Raw genomic sequence first — 17,999 nt, 5'->3', positions numbered from 1 at the left:
ATATTACACTTACGCTGCCCACAGCAAAAATGGCGGCGAAGCCTGAACGTCTCAAATGTTCGACGTAAGTTATGACGTCAGCACATCCGCAGAGCCAGACCCGGAAGTGGTGGGGATGTCTGCAGGCTGGAGCTCCCTGACCCTGGATCCTGATGGGTAAGTCGTGGACACTGCGGGGCCCACAGAGTGTACGTCAGTGAGGGGCCCCGCTGCCCATAGGCTGTACCCCGTGTCCCCAGCATGATGGCTGTCCCCCATCACATATCTCCAGCCTCCCTGTCAGCCCTCATGTACAAAAGAGGGCAAAAATGGAGACGTTGCCCATAGCAACCAGATTTCTCCTAGGATTTTTAATCCCTTCACAATCTTCTGTTTTTGCACTTTTGTCCCCTTCTGCCAAGTCATAACTGTTTGAATTTTTTCGTCGTCATAGCTGTATAGGGGCCTAAATTCTTTATCACTTCAGTGGGGGACACAGGTTGCCTAGGGGTGTATGCTGCTGTCGCTTGGAGGCTGAAGCTAGGCAAAAAAGGAAAATGGATCCTCCTCAGCATTCTACACCCACCGACACGCAAAGCTCGTCAGTTTTATCTTAGAGTCAGTAGGAGATGGACCTGGATCTGATCCCAGATCTGTCTTTTCCTTTTCAGGTCACCTGTTGTGTTTTTATTAATCTTTTCCCTTTTTCTTGCAGGTCTTTTTCCTTCTACAGGGTAACAGGGTGTAACCCTCACCCTGTTTCCCCCCATTATTGTGCGACCAAGACTGTAGTGTGGTGTCGCCCACATCGCCCACTCTCGGACGCGTAGGCAGGACCTGATCCAATGTCACCTCACGGTGCTTCAGGGCAACGGTCCTTGCCTTTTCCCCACACCTCTCCTCATAGAGGGTTGGGAGGAAGACGGTGGTCACTGGTGGCGGCCTTACCGCTTCTTGTAAGGGGCTGACACTATCTTCTGTACCGTCCGTGCCCGCGACATTGCGGGAAGGAGGATGCCATATCCCAGTGACTCTCATCCACCCGGGGGCTCCTGACAGCATCCTCAAAGGTGAAGAAGAATTTGGGACCCACTTTTGGAGGTATGGCCCTGTCCTGTCCTCCCTGTATAAGATATTGGGGTTTTTTTTTTTGTTTTGTTTTTTTCTTAGTTTGTCTTTTCCGTGTTTTGACTTCTTATCAGTTTGGATACGCATTGTAATAAGAGTCTGTCTCATTCATGGTATTAATTATTTTGTGTCTGCATATTGTCTTTTCATGATCTACTGTTTTTATTTTCTATGGTACATGCATGTTGTTAAAGTGCTTTCACAAAGAGTTAAATCTACTCACCTTGTGATTTAATTAACAATTAGCACTGACTTTTTCACCTGTCCGCATTGTGCCTGTTTTTATGAATTTTTTCCATTAAAGATGAAGTTTTATATTTTGCTACGCTGGAGTACCTTTTTTTTTCTTCATTCTTTGTCCTCCCTGTGGTCTCCTTCACGAGGCTTCTGTGTCCCCGTGGGCCACCTTTACAACGCCGCCCGCGTTACCTCCGTGCAGGTCCTGTTGCGGCAGGCGCCGATGCGCTGCAATGTCCTCCTGCCCTCTTTTTCTAATTTAGTCCCCAGCTTGGGCCTTCTCTCGGCACAGCCTCCATCTTGGGTTTTTTTGGCCACACCAGCTTCCTGACCAATCAGCGCACACCTTTCCGTTTAGTGTACTGTTCTTAATCCAGTGAGAGAGCTCTCTCCTTCGTCTCCTCCCGCTCTGGGTCACGCCCCAAAGCCATGCGCGTCACTCTTTGCGTGCACTATGATCGCACGTTTTTCAAGGGCCTCTTTCTTCAGCCCAGTCCACGCCCTCGGCGGGATGGCTGATCAGGCGGGGGCGATGAGGTCTTCCCCATCTCCGTCTCGTTCAAGAAAGGAAGACGTCCTTCCCAGATGTTTTTTTTATTTTACAGCCACAAGGAATTTAAGGAATTCTTCATCAAACACTGGGAACATCCAGAGAAACCTTTTCTCAGTAGGAATCATCTATATATTTACCTGGGTAGATCTCCTATGGCAAGAGATTTTATTGACAACACCTTCTAAGGGCTTATTGACCTTTCAGAACAGAATGCGCACGCTGACAAACATTTCATTGGTCGCTGCCAGTTGATCCACTACAGTTTCCATGGATACCATTGCCGTATGGTTTTTTTCTTTAGCTGAGGGCCTAGCAGTATCTGGATCCTTCTTCCAATAAGTCCCTTACCTACCTCTTTCCTGGGTTTTAGGCTGTGTAGGTTGTTCCAGATAATCTCAACGCTCCCTCAGCCAAACACAAGACGTCCCTTCACCAAGAGGCATTCTCTCTAGCTTCATTCCTTTTTCCCCTCCCGGGACCGTCTCTCATCAGGACCTTTCTTCTTCCCACAGGGAGAGGAGAAGACCATCCTGCAAGCCAGCTCCTCGCTGTTGTCTAAAGGGGTCAATCCTAGAAGTCCTCAGGGTTTTTTTCCAAAAGTTTTTATTCTCTACACAAGACTTCTCCCGAATATCCCACATGCTCTGGAATTCTATGCTCAAACACGTCCGACTATCAACCACATTCGCATCCTTCAGACGGAACCTGAAAACCCACCTATTCAAGAAAGCTTACAGCCTGCAATGACCCCCGCTACCTCCTCATCACTACCGTAGCTACCTCCTCACCATCACTGGAGCTGCTGCAACCCCCCAACCTACTGTCTCCTTCCTCACCATCTTGTAGAATGTAAGCCCGCAAGGGCAGGGTCCTCTCCCCTCTGTATCAGTCTGTGATTTAGTTTGCATACTGTAAGTGATATCTGTAATTTGTATGTAACCCCTTCTCATGTACAGCACCATGGAATCAATGGTGCTGTATAAATACTAATAATAATACTCGATGGGTCACTCCCACCTGGGATTCTCCCAGAGTGGGGAGCTATATTCTCCTCTCTTTCCAGGATGCTTGATTGTTGGTGGTCGACAATGCCTAGGTCAGAGAGATTGTTACCTCAGGTTACAAGATCGAGTTTTCTTCCCCACCAGGCAGACGTTCTTTTCCAGTCCCTTCCACGAGGTACCCGGTTCAGGTCATGGGCTTCTTCAAGCTCCTTTGGACAGGGGTAATTGTACCTGTTCCCTATGATGAATACCTTTTCAGGCTTTTTATTCCTGCCTCTTCGTTTGATTCTCAAATGGTTAAACTGTTGAGTCCGACTAGCACTCCTAGGTGGTGTTCATATGCTCGGTTATCGTCTCTTTGGAACCGAGGAACTTTCTCCGCTTGGTGGACATTCATGATGCTTATCTGCATATTCTGGTTTGCGACCTACTTAAGCAGTTTCACGATTCAGGAGGAGTTTCCTTCTTCCAAGGAAAGGATCTCATCTCTCTGTTTAAGGATCCGTTGCCCGAGACGGCTGTCTCCATATCCCCTGCAGCTAGGCGTGAGAGTACTGCGAAAGATGATTGCCACCAAGGGAGTTGTACCTTTTGCCCAGTTCCAGGCCCTTTTTACTTCATCGGGCTTTCGGGTCAGCTTAGGACAAGAGGTTCCTTTCTTGGCAATGTCCCATTCGGCGTCCACTCTGGGTTTGACAGTCTCTGTTGTGGGAGTCCATCACCGCCTCCATCCTACTCGGAAAATCGTTTCTTTACTTTCCGTTGGACACCATGTTCCAACCATATTCCAGGGGCGTACAATTGGTCCGCCAACTTCCAGAGTCGTTGGGGGTCTTGCCTTGGGCGAGCAGTCTTTCATCACCGCAGTCTTCAAACAGATCTGTCAGTGTTGAGGCACCCCGGACATCAATCTGATGGTGTCTCAGACAAATCACAGGGTGTCTTGTTTTCGCAGTCTCGTCTCGCGAACCTCTAGCCATCGGCTACTACGCTGTGGTCATTCTGTAGTCTCATTTTCAACCGTTCTTTTGTTTACCTTCCTCTTCCATTGATTCCGACAGTCATATAGGAAATCACTATGGAGGGGGTTCCGGTAATTCCGGTATGGCCCAGAAGGGCATCGTTCGCAGAGTTAGTATACCTCCTAGTGGACGTCCCCTGAAGGTTTTCAGACTGTCTAGACCTACACTCACAGGACCCTCCCTTCCATCATAGTTGTCGGTCTCCGAATTCTATCAGAGTTCTATCTCTTAATTTAATGGCATGGCTATTTAGGCCACCAATTCTGAGGGAGGATGGGCTATTTCTGCCCAGGTTATACAGGTCAGGATACATTAGCAACGCCCGTGTCCTCTTTTTTTTTTTTTTCCATAGATTTTAGGCCTTCAGTCCCTTCTATATTCTGGCCTTGATTCCGGTCTCGCCCTCAGTACTCTTAGGCTGTGTGCCTACGTTGCGTTTTTTATGCGTTTCCACCTCATTTTTGCAGCAGCGGAAACACTAATAAAACGCACCCACGCAATCCTATGGGATTCTGCAGTTGCTGTGCCCATGCTGCGGATTTCACTGCTGCGGAATCGCATGGCGGTAAAATCCGCAGCATGTTCATTATTTCTGCGGAATCGCTATGCCCACCATGCGTAAAGTGAGCGCTTCATGTGCGGATGGTACCCAGGGTCTGGAGGAGAGGAGACTCTCCTCCATGCCCTGGGTTCCATATTCCTGTAAAAAGTAGAATTAAAATAAAAAATAGTGATATACTCACCTTCTGATGGCCCCTGGAGTCCTTCCCGCCTCTCAGCCACTCTGCCAGCATCTTCCGTTCCCAGGGATGCATTGCGCGAATCACCTGAGATGACGTCGCGGTCTCGCGAGCGTGACGTCACAAAGATCCTTCGCGCAAAGCATCCCTGGGAACGGAACGTACCGGGAGCACCGCTGAGGAGATCGGGGGCCGTCAGAAGGTGAGAATAACTTTATTTTTTTTTATTTTTAACATTCTATCTTTTACTATTGATGCTGCATAGGCAGCATAAATAGTAAAAAGTTGGTCACACTGGTCAAGCACTATGCTTGACCAGTGTGACCAACCTGTCAATTACTTTTCCAAGTGATGCATCAAATCGCTTGGAAAGCGCAAGCATTCTGCAAGCTAAAAACGCTTGTGTTTTGCGGGAATCCGCATGCGTTTTACCCGCGGCAGGGAGTTAAGGAAATGCTGCGGATATTTTCGCAGCATTTTTGCAACGTTGGCACTTAGCCTTAAGGGTCTGGTTCCCACGCTTCAGTTCCTTTCCAGTGTAATCCCCAGTTCTGTTCCCCCCGGGCAAGGACTTCTTTCAGGGCGTTGCTCACTTGGCGCCCCCTTATCGGCTTCTGGTAAAGCAGTGGGATCTTAATGTTATACTAGGTGTTCCTCAGCAACCTTCTTTCAAACCCAGTTCAGGATATTATGTTCTCCCTCCTTTCATGGAAGGTTACCTCCTTTTTTTGTGATTCACCACATCCATTGGGAGAGTCTCTGAGCTGGCAGCTGTGTTTTTTCATTTTTTTGGCTCAGACCTGTCTTTTCATCCCTGCCTAAGGTAGACAATAATGTAAGGATCATTCCACCTTCTCAAGCTGGATTCGGTCAGAGTCACTTGTTTCTGTGCTTCAAGAAACGCTTTGTTGCGTCATTCTGACTCCTTGTGGGTCATTTCTGAGGGTCATCGCCGCACGGAGCCCCTGCTCCCAATTCTACCATCCCCCACTGGATTCGGTCGGCGATCCGGGAGGCATTTTCTCTCCATGCACTGACATCCCCCTCAAGGTGTAGGGGGCATCCTGGGCCGTTTGACATTGAGCCTCTACTTACCAGATTGGCAAGGCCGCGATCTGGTCGTCTCTGCACACCTTTATAAGGTTCATAACCATGCCTGGGCTGAGGCTGGCTTGGGCAGAAAGGTGTTGCAGGTGGTGGTTGCCCTCCGTCTGACTTAATTTGTTCTACTTATTTTTGTTTCCCGCCCCCACGGGACTACTTTGGTACGTCCCATGGTTACCTTTGTCCCCAAATGAAGTGATAAACAAAAAGGGATTTTTAGTACTCAATGTAAAATCTCTTTCTTGGAGCCTTCATTTGGGGGACACAGCACCCTCCCTTGTTTTGTGCTTTGGTTGGGCTTACATGCCTGTAGGTTTTGTATATAGTTTTTTCTGTTATTGTTGCTTCTCCTACTGCTTTACTACTAACTAACGAGCTTGGTGTTAGTTGGTGGGTGTAACCTGATGAGGAGGAGCTGACTCTTATTTTTGTGCATCGTGTCAGCCTCCTAGTGGCAGCAGCATACACCCCATGGTTACCTGTGTCCCTCAATGAAGGCTCCAAGAAAGAGATTTTATGGTGAGTACCAAAAATCCCTCTTTTGGCGGGATGAGTTGTAGTTTTCAATGGCACCATTTATTTTACCATAAAAGGTACGGAAATACATGGTGAAAAAATGCTATTCTGACATTGTTTTTGTTACTGTGTGACCTGGAAACATGATTCTGTAGGTCAGTATGAGAATGGAGATGCCAAACTTTTAAGTCTTATTATTGTTCTAGTGGTGTTTCAAAGTTCAGGACTTTGTAAAAAAAAAAAAAAATTGGTTTCTGTTTGTCATTTTCAGAAAACTGTAACTTTTTATTTTTAGGCCCTCCTGGCTGCCACAGCAACCATGAGCACATACCGAGCATATCACGTTTTTTATGTATCTCCATGGTTACAGACTGGAATGAAACCATGTCCATCTAGTAGTGAACAGACAAAAGCAGATATGGCTGCAGGATGGAACTGCGCTTGGTTTGGTTATAGTTTGTAACCACGGAGACACATGGCTATGCATAGGAGCGCTATACTGAGAGCGATAGTTCCACATATTTGCAAAAATACATTGTAACATCAGGTTTTTCACAAATTGTGTCCAAAACGTAACTCCTCTGACATAATGTCATATCTCCTTTTCAGCTGTGGATACAGGAAAAGCATGCATTGGCCTTTACTGTGGAAAACCTGTGCTGTTCTTAAATGGGTCAAATGAAACCTTTGGAGAATGTGGGGTGAGTTCTATCTACATTATCTATTTGTATCATTTAAGATTCAAGGCCATGGATCAAACTGACCGTATAGCAGTTGTGTGCAATTCCAGGTCTGGCTGTGAATAACAAGATTATTACATATTATATATTTCTTGTCAGTTAGGCTGGTAATTGCAGATGTGAAATAAATTACCTCTTTATGGTCTTCTGAACTAGTCCTAGCTCCTCTTTTACATATACCATGTTAAGAACCCCCTTCCCCCTAATAAGGCTACGTTTCCATGATGAGTTTTTGATATTGCAGACTTTAAGCACCATGTCTGCACCCAGTAAAATGGGTCACTTGCATTTTTTTTCCAAAATACGCAGCGTAAAACAACTCGACAAAATACTCTGCAGGGGAGCGTAGCCTTTGCGTCAGCAGAAAGCTGCTCTATTGTCAGTTCTTCCGCTGCAGGTCCCGTCTGGTCTCTACCTTATGTCATTGGGCCATTATTTCACTCCATACTATATACCGTATTTTTCGCTTTGTAAGACTCACTTTTTTTCCCCCAAATTTGGGGAGAAAATGGGGGTGCCTCTTACAAAGCGTACATGCCTTAGCATAGGCCATGATCAGGGGTTGTCCGGGTGCCCGGTGGTTGCTGGCCGGTGCTGCAGGTGCTCCCTGTGTATGCGGTGGTTCCGGTAAAAAATGGCCGCCGGCGCATGCGCAGGTATGATCTTGGGACCAAAGATCTCGAGAGATGAAATCTCAGCACTGAAATCTCATCTCTCAAGAACTTGGTCCCGAGATCACATCTGCGCATGTGCCGGTGGCCATTTTTTACCGGAACCAATGCGCACACAGGGAACCGTGGAAATGCTGGGGCTCTGGCAAAATGTTGGCAGAGCCGGCCACACGTAACACTGCTGAGCACCAGAGACACCCACAGTACAAGCCTGCAACCGCCGGGCAATCAGAGACACCCCGCAGCAGCACAAGACCCACGCAGCAGCGGCACACATCAGAGCCCCCCCTCATCCCTGCCTGCGTCCTGCAGCATCACCCCACTCCTGCCTCCTCCAGCAGCAACCCTGGGACCCCACTACACCGCAGCCACCACCACCAGTAAGCAGTAAGATGCAAGGATTATAACAAGCACCACCATTTTATTAAAAAATATTTTTTCTTATTTTTCTCCTCAAAATTTGGGGTGCGTCTTATAATCCGGAGCGTTTTATAAAGCGAAAAATACGGGTAATGTCATTTTTCATCTTATGAAAGTGGCACAATACAATTGTGTGCCTCTGTCTTTCAGGCGTGCCCTCGAGGTGAGCAGATCGACTCTCACAGCATCTGTCGTCCGTGTGTAGGATCTCCCGAGCTGTATGACTGGCTGTATTTAGGATTTATGGGCATGCTTCCACTTGTATTACACTGGTTCTTCATCGAGTGGTATTCTGGTAAAAAGAGGTAAGAGCAGGATTCTCTTCTATCCACAATGCTCCCATGTCTTATATTATACAGTATATACGAGTTGTAACCTTTCATTTCTCCAGTTCCAGCGCATTTTTCCAGCACATCACGGCCTTGTTTGAATGCACTGTGGCTGCCCTGATAACGTTACTCGTCAATGAACCCATTGGATATCTACACATTCGCTCCTGTGGAGTGGAAAAACTTTCCGATTGGTATACAATGTTGTACAACCCCAGCCCGGACTACGTCAACACTGTGCACTGTACACATGAAGCCGTTTATCCCCTGTAAGTCTCCTGTTCACGTAATGTGAATAGTCTGATATAATGGAGGACTGAGTGTTTTATAAATGGTCATCTTATAGATTATTCATTTTGTGCCTTTTTTTTTTTTTTTTCTTACCTACTTGTCCTCAACCAGGAGCCAATTCTGGTTCTTAAAGGGAACGGGTCATCAGAAAATGACTTATTATTTAAATCCATTTTTTTTCCCCATTTCACAATCTGTATGTAAAAAAAAACAAATTAGAAATCTATTAATTTTCACATGGGCCACTGGAGTTTTCTTTTAAACTATAATTTCTTGTAGCTTCAGGAAATACCCATGTACACTAGTCAGTATGAGCAAACCCTATTTTTTTTTTTGTATTGAAGCATCCAATGAGCATGGGCAAAGGGTATGGTGGAGCGGTGACATCATTTATTGTGATTGGTGGTTCTTGTGTTATCACCTGTGTATAGAGGAGTTACCTGACATTGTAACCCTGCCTCTGATGATAATGAGACTTCTGAAAAGTCTTTTATATAAAAAGGGGTAAATCTGAACTATTCCCAGTGGCTACTATAATTGTACAAGTTAAAAAAAAAATAATAAAAAATACAGCAAAACAAAAACTTGATTGAAGGAATGGGTTATTTTCTGATGATACATTCTGTATAATTGAAACTAGTACACAGCAGTATATAGTACGTGAAAGACTGGATCACAAGGACATTCCCTCCTCATTCAGTGTCTTGGTGCTAATGGATGATGACCACATCCATGATGTCTGAGGTGGCCATCTTTACGTAGTAATTTTGTATGGATAGTGTAAATGTTATTCTTTTTGTAACGATTGTATTGCGATCATCCACAGGTACACCATCGTCTTCATTTACTATGCATTCAGCTTGGTGCTGATGATGCTGCTCAGACCTCTTTTAATAAAGAAGATCGCCTGCGGGTTAGGGAAGTCGGATCGTTTTAAAAGTATCTATGCAGCGTTGTATTTTTTCCCGATCTTAACTGTGATACAGGCTGTAGGAGGCGGATTACTGTGTAAGTTGCATTTATATACATTATAGGAAAATGTTATATGTATTATAGATGTATATTTGTGCTATCCTAAGCGATTAAAATGCCCAAAATAGATACTTGTTAAACTGTGAAGGGATCACACGTCTGAAAAGGCTTTAAGGAATATAGCGAGTTATCACAGAGTAGATGGTAACTTTCTGATCGCTGGAGGTCCCAGCACGGCCACCTCCAACAGTCCCATAGACAACATTTGGAGCAGCGGCTCAGATGGATCGGGCGAGGTCCTAGTGATCAGCAAGTTATCACCTATCTGGGTATAACATCTTGTCCATAGGCATCATGAAGTTCCTTTAATGCAGGATCAGCATCCCTTCCTTTAGCAGAGGGTAAGACGCAAGAAATTCACATTCTCGTTTGCTCTCCTGCAAAAAAGGAGCAGCAGACACAGACTTGCTGCTGATGATGGGCAGACATGGAAGCTGCAGTGATTGCAATGCCTGCCCTAAACCTCAGTAGTTTTTTCTGAATGTGTTTCCTATAGAATATGTATAAAAGGAGTTTTTGAAAATAACATGTCTCGCCTAACTGACCCATCACAAGCATAGGGGACCCCATCCCTCTTCTCCAGGAGTTGAATCATGTACTGCAGTGTCTGAGCACTATCCGCTTAATTCATCCCGAACTACCAAATACAGAAGATTGCAGGATTACACTACACGTGATTTGTTTACGGTCTGTTGCCATGGAGACATTTGTTTTCTTACCTCCTAGGCTAGTGATGGCGAACCTATGGCACACGCTCCACTCCCTTCCAATGTTCAAATGTATTTGCATATTTTAGATGTTAATACATTTAAACCAGGGGTGGGGAACCTACGGGCTGCATGCGGCCCGGTCCCTGGAGGCCGCAATGCTCGGGTGGCAGCCGTATCCTGCCAGCCCTTTAACCCCCAAGTGCACGGTACGCAGTGTTCATTACAGAACGCTGCCTGCACATGACTGATGACTTCATCGGGGTGGGCGAGGTTAGCGCCCAATGCGCTCCCATCCTACTGTCCCGGAAGAGGAGCTGCTGCCAGAGAGTCCACAGCGATCTCTGTGCCGGCAGCTCTGTGCCTGTCTGCTGGTGATTTCTGTGCCTTTCTGCTCGTGATCTGTGCCTCCCAACTATATGCCTCCCAGCTATGTACCCCCATGTGGTCTGTGGCCCCAGCTCTGTGCCTCATAGCTATATGTCCTTCTGTGATCCCTGTGCCCCTCAGCTATATGCCTCCCTGTGATTTCTGTTCCCCCGAGCTATATGCCTCCCTGTGATTTGTGCCCTCCAGCTATGTGCACCCGTGTGATCTCTGTGGCTCCCAGCTTTGTGCCCCTTCCCCCGTGATCCCTGTGATTTGTGCTCCCTGTGATCTCTATTCCCCCAAGCAATGTGCCTATCCGTGATCTCTTTGCCCCCCAGCTATGTGTCTCCCTGTGATCTCTGTGCCCCCAGCTATGTGATCTTCATGCACCCCCGGTTATCTGTGTTTCCCCCTGGTGATCTATGTTCCTCCCCGGCGATGCCTGTCCCCCCCCCCCCCCATGTGATATGTATATTCTCCAGTGCTGAATTTACCCCAGAAGTGCTGTATATCCCCCCACATGTGATGTATATACCCACAGTGCTGTCTGTGCTTCCTAGTGATGTGTATAGCCCATCAGTGATGTCTGTTCCCCCTAGCCTCCTTGGTGATGAATATATCCCAGCCCCTCCTGTAATTTATATGACCTCAGAGTCTCCTGTGATGCATATACAGCAGTCTCAATGTTTCCTATGTTATGTATGTACAGCAGTCCCAGCGTCTGCTATGGGATGTAAATAAAGCAGTCCCAGCTTCTCCTATGTGATGTATATACAGCTGTCTCGGCGTCCTCTATGTGATAGATACAGCAGTCTCAGCGTCTCCTATGTGATGAATATACAGCTGTCTCAGCATCCTCTATGTGATAGATACAGCAGTGTCAGCGTCTCCTATCACATAGAGGACGCTGAGACAGCTGTATCTATGTGATGTATAGACAGCAGTCACAGTATCTCCTATGTGATGCTTATACAGCAGTCCCATCGTCTCCTATGTTGTGTATATGATTTACAAAACTTATTATGACAAAAAGTTGACTGCTCTCCTGGCCGACACAAACCTGGAAAAACAGCTGTGAGAAGCAAGATGATTAGTATCACCTAACGTCACAGCTGCACTAAAGAGAAGCAGCTCCAGCCGTCAAATTAAGGGTGAGTTACTGTAATTAATTGTTTGACTAAGTATACCGGGGTCATTTTCAGGGTGATCATTTTTTGTGTGGCCCCGAATGATGGTAGAAATTTCCAAATGGCCTCCGGCTGGAAAAAGGTTCCCCACTCCTTATTTAAACAGTGCTGTGCAGAGACTGGGACAGATAAGCTGCTGTCAGCCCCAGGTTCAATGTGCAGCAGTGTGATGACTCATCATGCTACTGGTCTCATCACCCTGCTGCTGGGGCCGCAGAGGAGCAAAGTCAGTGTGGGCTGGCACTGGTAAGAGCTCCAGCACGAGCTGGACATAATGTATTAAATATGAAAGACGACACCGTTTTGAGAGATGCAGTGGCTGGGGATGGGGGGCTGCTTTGTTCAGAGGGAGTGTGTGTATATATTTTGAAGAGGGGCAGTGTGTATGAGTATATATTTCGAAGAGTGGTAGTGTGTGTGTGTGTGTGTGTATTTATATACACACATCTTGCAGAGAGGCACTGGGTGTATATATTGTGCATAGGGGCAGTGCGTGTGTGTGTATGTGTGTGTGTGTATATATATATATATATATATATATATATATATATATATATATATATATATATATATATATATAATAATTATACAGACAGACATAGATATCTCTGACAAAAAATAAGAGGCCACTGCAAATTTTTCAGTTTGTAAAATGTAAATTGCTCTTTTATTCTATAAACTACTTACAAAATTTTGTCTTCGAATTTCCAATCGCTAAATTTTGTATTTATTTTTCCGAAAATGAGAAATGGTCAAAATAACAAAAAATGCAGTGCTTGCAGACCTCAAATAATGCTAAGAAAACAAGTTCATAACCATTTAGAAACAACAGTACTAATGTTTTATCTCAGGAAGAGTTCAGAAATCAATATTTTGTGTAATAACCATGATTTTTAATCACAGCTTTCATACGTCTTGGCATGCTTTCCACCAGTCTCACACACTGCTTTTGGACACTCTTGGTACAAAAATTTCAGCAGTTCTTCTTTGTTTGATGGCTTGTGACTATCTATCTTCCTCTTGATTACATTCCAGAGGTTTTCAATGGGGTTCAGGTCTGGAGATTGGGCTGGCCATGACAGGGATTTGATGTGTTCCTTCATCCACACATTGATTGACCTAGCTGTGTGGCATGGTGCATTGTCCTGCTGGAAAAAACAGTCCTCAGAGTTGGGGAACATTGCCTGAGCAGAAGGAATCACCTGTTTTTCCAGGATAACGTTGTATGTGGCTTGATTCATACGTCCTTTGCAAAGATTAACCTGCCCAATTCCAGCCTTGCTGAAGCATCCCCAGATCATCACCGATCCTCCACCAAATTTCACAGTGGGTGCAAGACACTGTGGCCAAGTGCTGGGCAAAGCTGAAAATTAGAGTCATCAGAGAAGATTACCTTTCTCCAGTCCTCTATGGTCCAATCCTTATGGTCTTTAACAAACTTCAGCCTGGCTCTCATTTGCTTCTCATTGATGATAGGCTTTTTTCTAGCTTTACATGACTTGATCCCTGCCTCTAGGAGCCTGTTATGAGCTGTTCTTGCAGTGCACTTCACCCCAGTTGCCATTTGCCATTCCTTTTGTAGGTCACTTGATGTCATCCTGCGGCTGATGAGTGATAATCGAATAACATGACGGCCATCCCGGTCAGTGGAGAGTCGTTTTCGCCCTCTGCCTGTCTGTAGCTTTGTTGTCCCCAATGTCTGCTGCTTGACCTTGTTGTAATGGACTGGCGTCTTAGAAATTTTAAGGATGGAGGCTCACTGTATTCTTCCGCTAGTAAAGCCAAAATTGAGCCCTTCTTTTCCTCACTCAAGACTTTTCTTTTCAACTCTTTTGGTTAAAAATTATTTTTTCATTCCTATTACTTTTGGGATATTACTAGCACTTGTTTTGCCATCCAGCTTGTCCTATTGCAAGAAGATTGTGAACACCACAGCAGGGTTTTTATACTTTCCTTCATTAAATAAGATTTGGTTCAGGTGATCACCTAATCAGAAGCACATTAAGTAGAATGAGGTGTACTCTGGTTGGAATTTAACCGATACTGGAATGGAATGGCTGTCAGACATGTAGATAAGCTGATTTTTATAAAACTGTGCAGTGGTCTCTTAATTTTTGCCACAGCTGTATGTGTGTGTCTGTGTGTATATATAATATTGTGCATATGTGTGTATAATATATATATACACACATATATATTTTAACATGATGTGATGACAGAGACCCTGATTCCCAGCGATATGTCCCTTCGTTTACTGGGTGCAACAGTTGTGATACAATCACAGTTTACTCTGCTGCAGAGCTAGGAATGCTGAGCCCTGTATGATCCCACCCACACCACTGATTGGCTGCAACACAAAGCCTAGTAAGTGACATCGGAGTCAGCCTCGGCCCTTACATCATACTGCTGACATTCCCTTAAAGCGCTGCTGTTAGCAGTGCCGTACTAGCAATGGACAGACATCAAGTAAAGGGTATCTGTCACCTATTTTTTCGACTATCAGCTGCCGGCACCGCCATCAGGGGCTTATCTACAGCATTCTGTAATGCTGTAGATAAGCCCCCGATATAACCTGAAAGAGAAGAAAAATGAGTTATTATACTCACCCGGGGGTGGTCCGGTCTTGGTCCGATGGGTGTCGCGGTCCGGCGCCTCCCATCTTCTAGCGGTGACGTCCTCTTCTTTGCCTCTCGTCGCGGCTCCGGCGCTCTGCTCTGCCCTGTTGAGGGCAGAGCAGAGTACTGCAGTGCGCAGGCGCCGGGAAAGGTCAGAGAGGTTCGGCGCCTGCGCACTGCAGGACTCTGCCCTCAACAGGGCAGAGCAGTGCGCCTGCGCAGAAGCTGCGACGGGAATCAAAGAAGAGGACGTCATCGTTACAGAATGCTGTAGATAAGCTCCTGATGGCGGTGGCCGCAGCTGATGGTCGAAAAAATAGCCCATGGGTAAGTAAGCTAGGAATAATGTTGAGGATGGCTACTCCTTCAAGAATTCATCCCCTCCCTCAGAGCACTTACAGCCTTTATTTACATAAAAATTCAAAGTTGATTTTGTTCGTGAATGTATGTTTAAAATATGAGGTGCCTTCTCCTGGTTTTTGGCAGGGTACGTCATGACATGGGATGGCATGATTATAAGCTGACACACCTGTACTGCCCTTTTCTACACGGAGCTATTACTAGGAGACTTCTAGTGTGATGACCCGCATTGTTAGCAATGTGACCGTATTCACACATTACATCGCAGCACTTGGTGGCAGAGAACAGTACAATACGTCCTTTGTGTACGGCGGTAATGAGTGACACAATTTGGCATTGTACACGTAGTCTCGCTACAGACACTTCTGCTCCTGCTTCTTGTGTATAAGGGGAGATTCTCCGTCATTGATCATCTATTGTGTTCTTTTCCAGATTACGCCTTCCCCTACATCATTCTGGTGTTGTCACTCATAACGCTGGCTGTGTATATGTCTGCATCAGAGATAGAGGTAAGGACGGACTCGGGGACCGGGCTGTGATTACACTGCAGAGAATAGCAGCACTGTCTCTTTTATTGTCCTCGGCTGTCTTGGAGTTTAACAATTACCTTTCTCTTGTTCACAAAGAGATCTCTTTGGTCACGACTTTGTATTTGGTGGATTGTAAGGCAGACTTCAAATTAGATCTTGGTATATTTGTATAAAGTCATTCTGATAATCCCCAAGATGAGTGCTTTCCTCTAGTCTTACATTTATAGCCAAATGATTAAAAGCCTCCCATACACATTCCATGTAAGTCAGCCCAAACTCACTGATATGTGTAACAGGGAAGAAAAAGATCAGCCTTAATCCTTTTGTTCGGGAGGATAAACTATTGCCAGATAAGTCAACCTTCTCCCCTCTATCCACTGAAAACATATGAGCATTTCTGTGTGTGGAGGAGTTGGTAAAGACAGCTATCAGCCGAATACTTGTGAACCTTCAATGTTTATTCCCAACACCACAAGAATAATAAGGGATAATTTACTTAATGGTGGGACCCAGAGGATCCAATGGACAGGGCTCCATCTCTAGTGGAAGCTAAGACTGCTTGTTCTCTGCGCCATTTATTATCTATAGGACTGCAAAAACAAGTAATGTACACCGCTCCACTATTTCCGGAAGTCCCAAAAACAGTGGAACAGAGGTTAAGCATGTATAGCCTTGGCACCATTTATTGTCTATAGGACTAACAGAGAAAGTAAAGTACAGCGCTCTTCTATTTCTGGCAGTCCCATAACCAATGAATAGAGCAGAAGTGAATGTTGATCATGCGCACCTATCTGTAGGACTGCCAAAACAAGCTGAGTGCAGTGCACTGCTATTTCCAACAGTCCCATAAACAAGTAATGGAGCAAAGGTGCTGTATGCACGTTACCTCTCTGTTGTAAGTCTATGGGACTGACACTGATGGGTAATTACAAGCTCAGGTATCTCCATCAGTCTCATACACTTTGAATGGAGCTGCATTGTACTCTTGACTGCTGCTGTATTCCAAAAGGAGGTTCGGGGGCCAGTGTGTGTGGGCCCCTAAACATTGAGCCATTTATCACCTATCCCTTTAGTCTTAAGTGTTTGAACTACAAGAACCGATCATATGAACAGGTCAACCTAAAATATATAAAGGAAATAATGGAGGTAGCACACTGAAAAAAGGGCTGATTTTTGTAATAATGGCGTTGTTTCGGTTCATGATGTGAACCATTGAAAGGGCTTGAGAAAGGATCATATCATGAACCAAAACATCAGCACTATATGCCAATGAAAGTCAACCATTTTTTCAATCCGTGTTATTTTCTTTATATTTGGAGCATTGTTCTTTATCTGGGATTTTCTGCAATCCAAATTCTTTGCTGCTGCTTCTAATTTTTTTGAATATTTTGCTATTTTTCTTTGTAGACTTTTAAGGATCTCCTGGTGAGGAAGAAAAGGCTGGTCATCCTCTTCAGTCATTGGCTAATTCACGCCTATGGGATTATCTCCATTTCTAGAATGGATAAATTAGAACGTGACTTGCCTCTTCTGGCGTTGGTCCCGGGTCCTACTCTCTTCTACCTGATCACTGCCAAATTTACAGACCCCTCCCGGATACGTCTGGAAGAAGGTAGTGGACATTAACCTGGGGCGGAAATCCCAGGAAAATTAACTGAAATATGAAAGCCATGCCCTAAAAGGTGGATGACTGAGACGTATCAGCATTCCTGGACAAAGGCAATACAATGGAGAGAGCCATGTTGTCTGCTACTATTTATCCTATGGTTTCACAAGGAGCCAATGACACTAAAAGAAAAAAAAAATGTTGCCTACAGAGGATGGAACATTTAGTTTGTGAATAAGCGTTTTAATTTATGCATTTTGTCACTATTGTGTCAAATATAATGGAGGGCCACATTTTCATTGGTATGACTGTTATTAATGCCTTTCCATTAATTTTCCTATAGCCGGCAAAACTTTCCATCCTAAAACAAAGCGTAATAATCGTAATTAAGCTAAGGCACCTAAAGTATTAACAGGGATGGAGGTACGGTGTGATAGAGCATGCTGGCACTTCACAGTGAGCTACAGGACAACGGGATTAAGTAAAATGTAGATGTCTAATTCTGCAGAGCGCAAAAATAGAGGAGCAAAGTATATATAGTAACCTCATAAAACGCACGGCCTTCTTCAGGAACTGTGGGCAGAGGCCGATTCTTCATCTTGTGTCTTCTGAACCTTTGTAAATTTCTGATATTTATTTTTGACTTGTTTGTTTTGTGACCTACCCATGAAGGTAAGTGAATGAGATTTTGTTTCTTTTATACATTTTATTTCTGTAACATACAGCTTTGTTGGATGTGCCCATAGAAAAAAAAAATAAAACCTGCTTCAAGGAAAGGTTGTCGTTTTTCCCAGTGAGTTCGAAGTCGTGGTTGCCTATCTTCCTGAAATCAAAAGAAAACAATAAAATATCAACAACC

The 17,999-nt window shown here is 45.0% G+C and overlaps 2 protein-coding genes across 2 annotated transcripts in view; one reads left to right on the top strand and one right to left on the bottom strand.

Moving 5' to 3' along the window:
• The first annotated feature begins 20 nt into the window (after window positions 1-20).
• JKAMP (JNK1/MAPK8 associated membrane protein) lies at window positions 21-17,916 on the top strand. Its single transcript, XM_073585539.1, has 7 exons — window positions 21-156; window positions 6,893-6,984; window positions 8,265-8,419; window positions 8,506-8,712; window positions 9,561-9,742; window positions 15,437-15,513; window positions 16,942-17,916. Exons 1-7 carry the CDS (start codon window positions 153-155, stop codon window positions 17,158-17,160), a joined length of 936 nt encoding a protein of 311 aa, XP_073441640.1. The 5' UTR covers window positions 21-152; the 3' UTR covers window positions 17,161-17,916.
• CCDC175 (coiled-coil domain containing 175) overlaps window positions 16,943-17,999 on the bottom strand; it is a 77,226-nt gene continuing 76,169 nt past the window's right edge. Inside the window, exon 20 of the mRNA XM_073585513.1 lies at window positions 16,943-17,963. Within this exon, the coding sequence (XP_073441614.1) occupies window positions 17,956-17,963 (8 nt within the window). The 3' untranslated portion in view covers window positions 16,943-17,955. The remainder of the gene's footprint in view (window positions 17,964-17,999) is intronic.

The sequence above is a fragment of the Dendrobates tinctorius genome, unplaced genomic scaffold, assembly GCF_039654945.1.
Source record: "Dendrobates tinctorius isolate UK_male_01 unplaced genomic scaffold, ASM3965494v1 ptg000010l, whole genome shotgun sequence".
NCBI lineage: Eukaryota > Metazoa > Chordata > Amphibia > Anura > Dendrobatidae > Dendrobates > Dendrobates tinctorius.
The sequence above is the reverse complement of the archived record's forward strand: the minus strand, read 5'-3'. Positions and strand labels throughout refer to the sequence as shown.

Coding starts and splice junctions, on each gene's coding strand:
- JKAMP (XM_073585539.1), top strand. Junction 6,985..8,264: donor AAACCTTTGGAGAATGTGGG/GTGAGTTCTATC, acceptor TCTGTCTTTCAG/GCGTGCCCTCGAGGTGAGCA. Junction 15,514..16,941: donor TGTCTGCATCAGAGATAGAG/GTAAGGACGGAC, acceptor TTTTCTTTGTAG/ACTTTTAAGGATCTCCTGGT.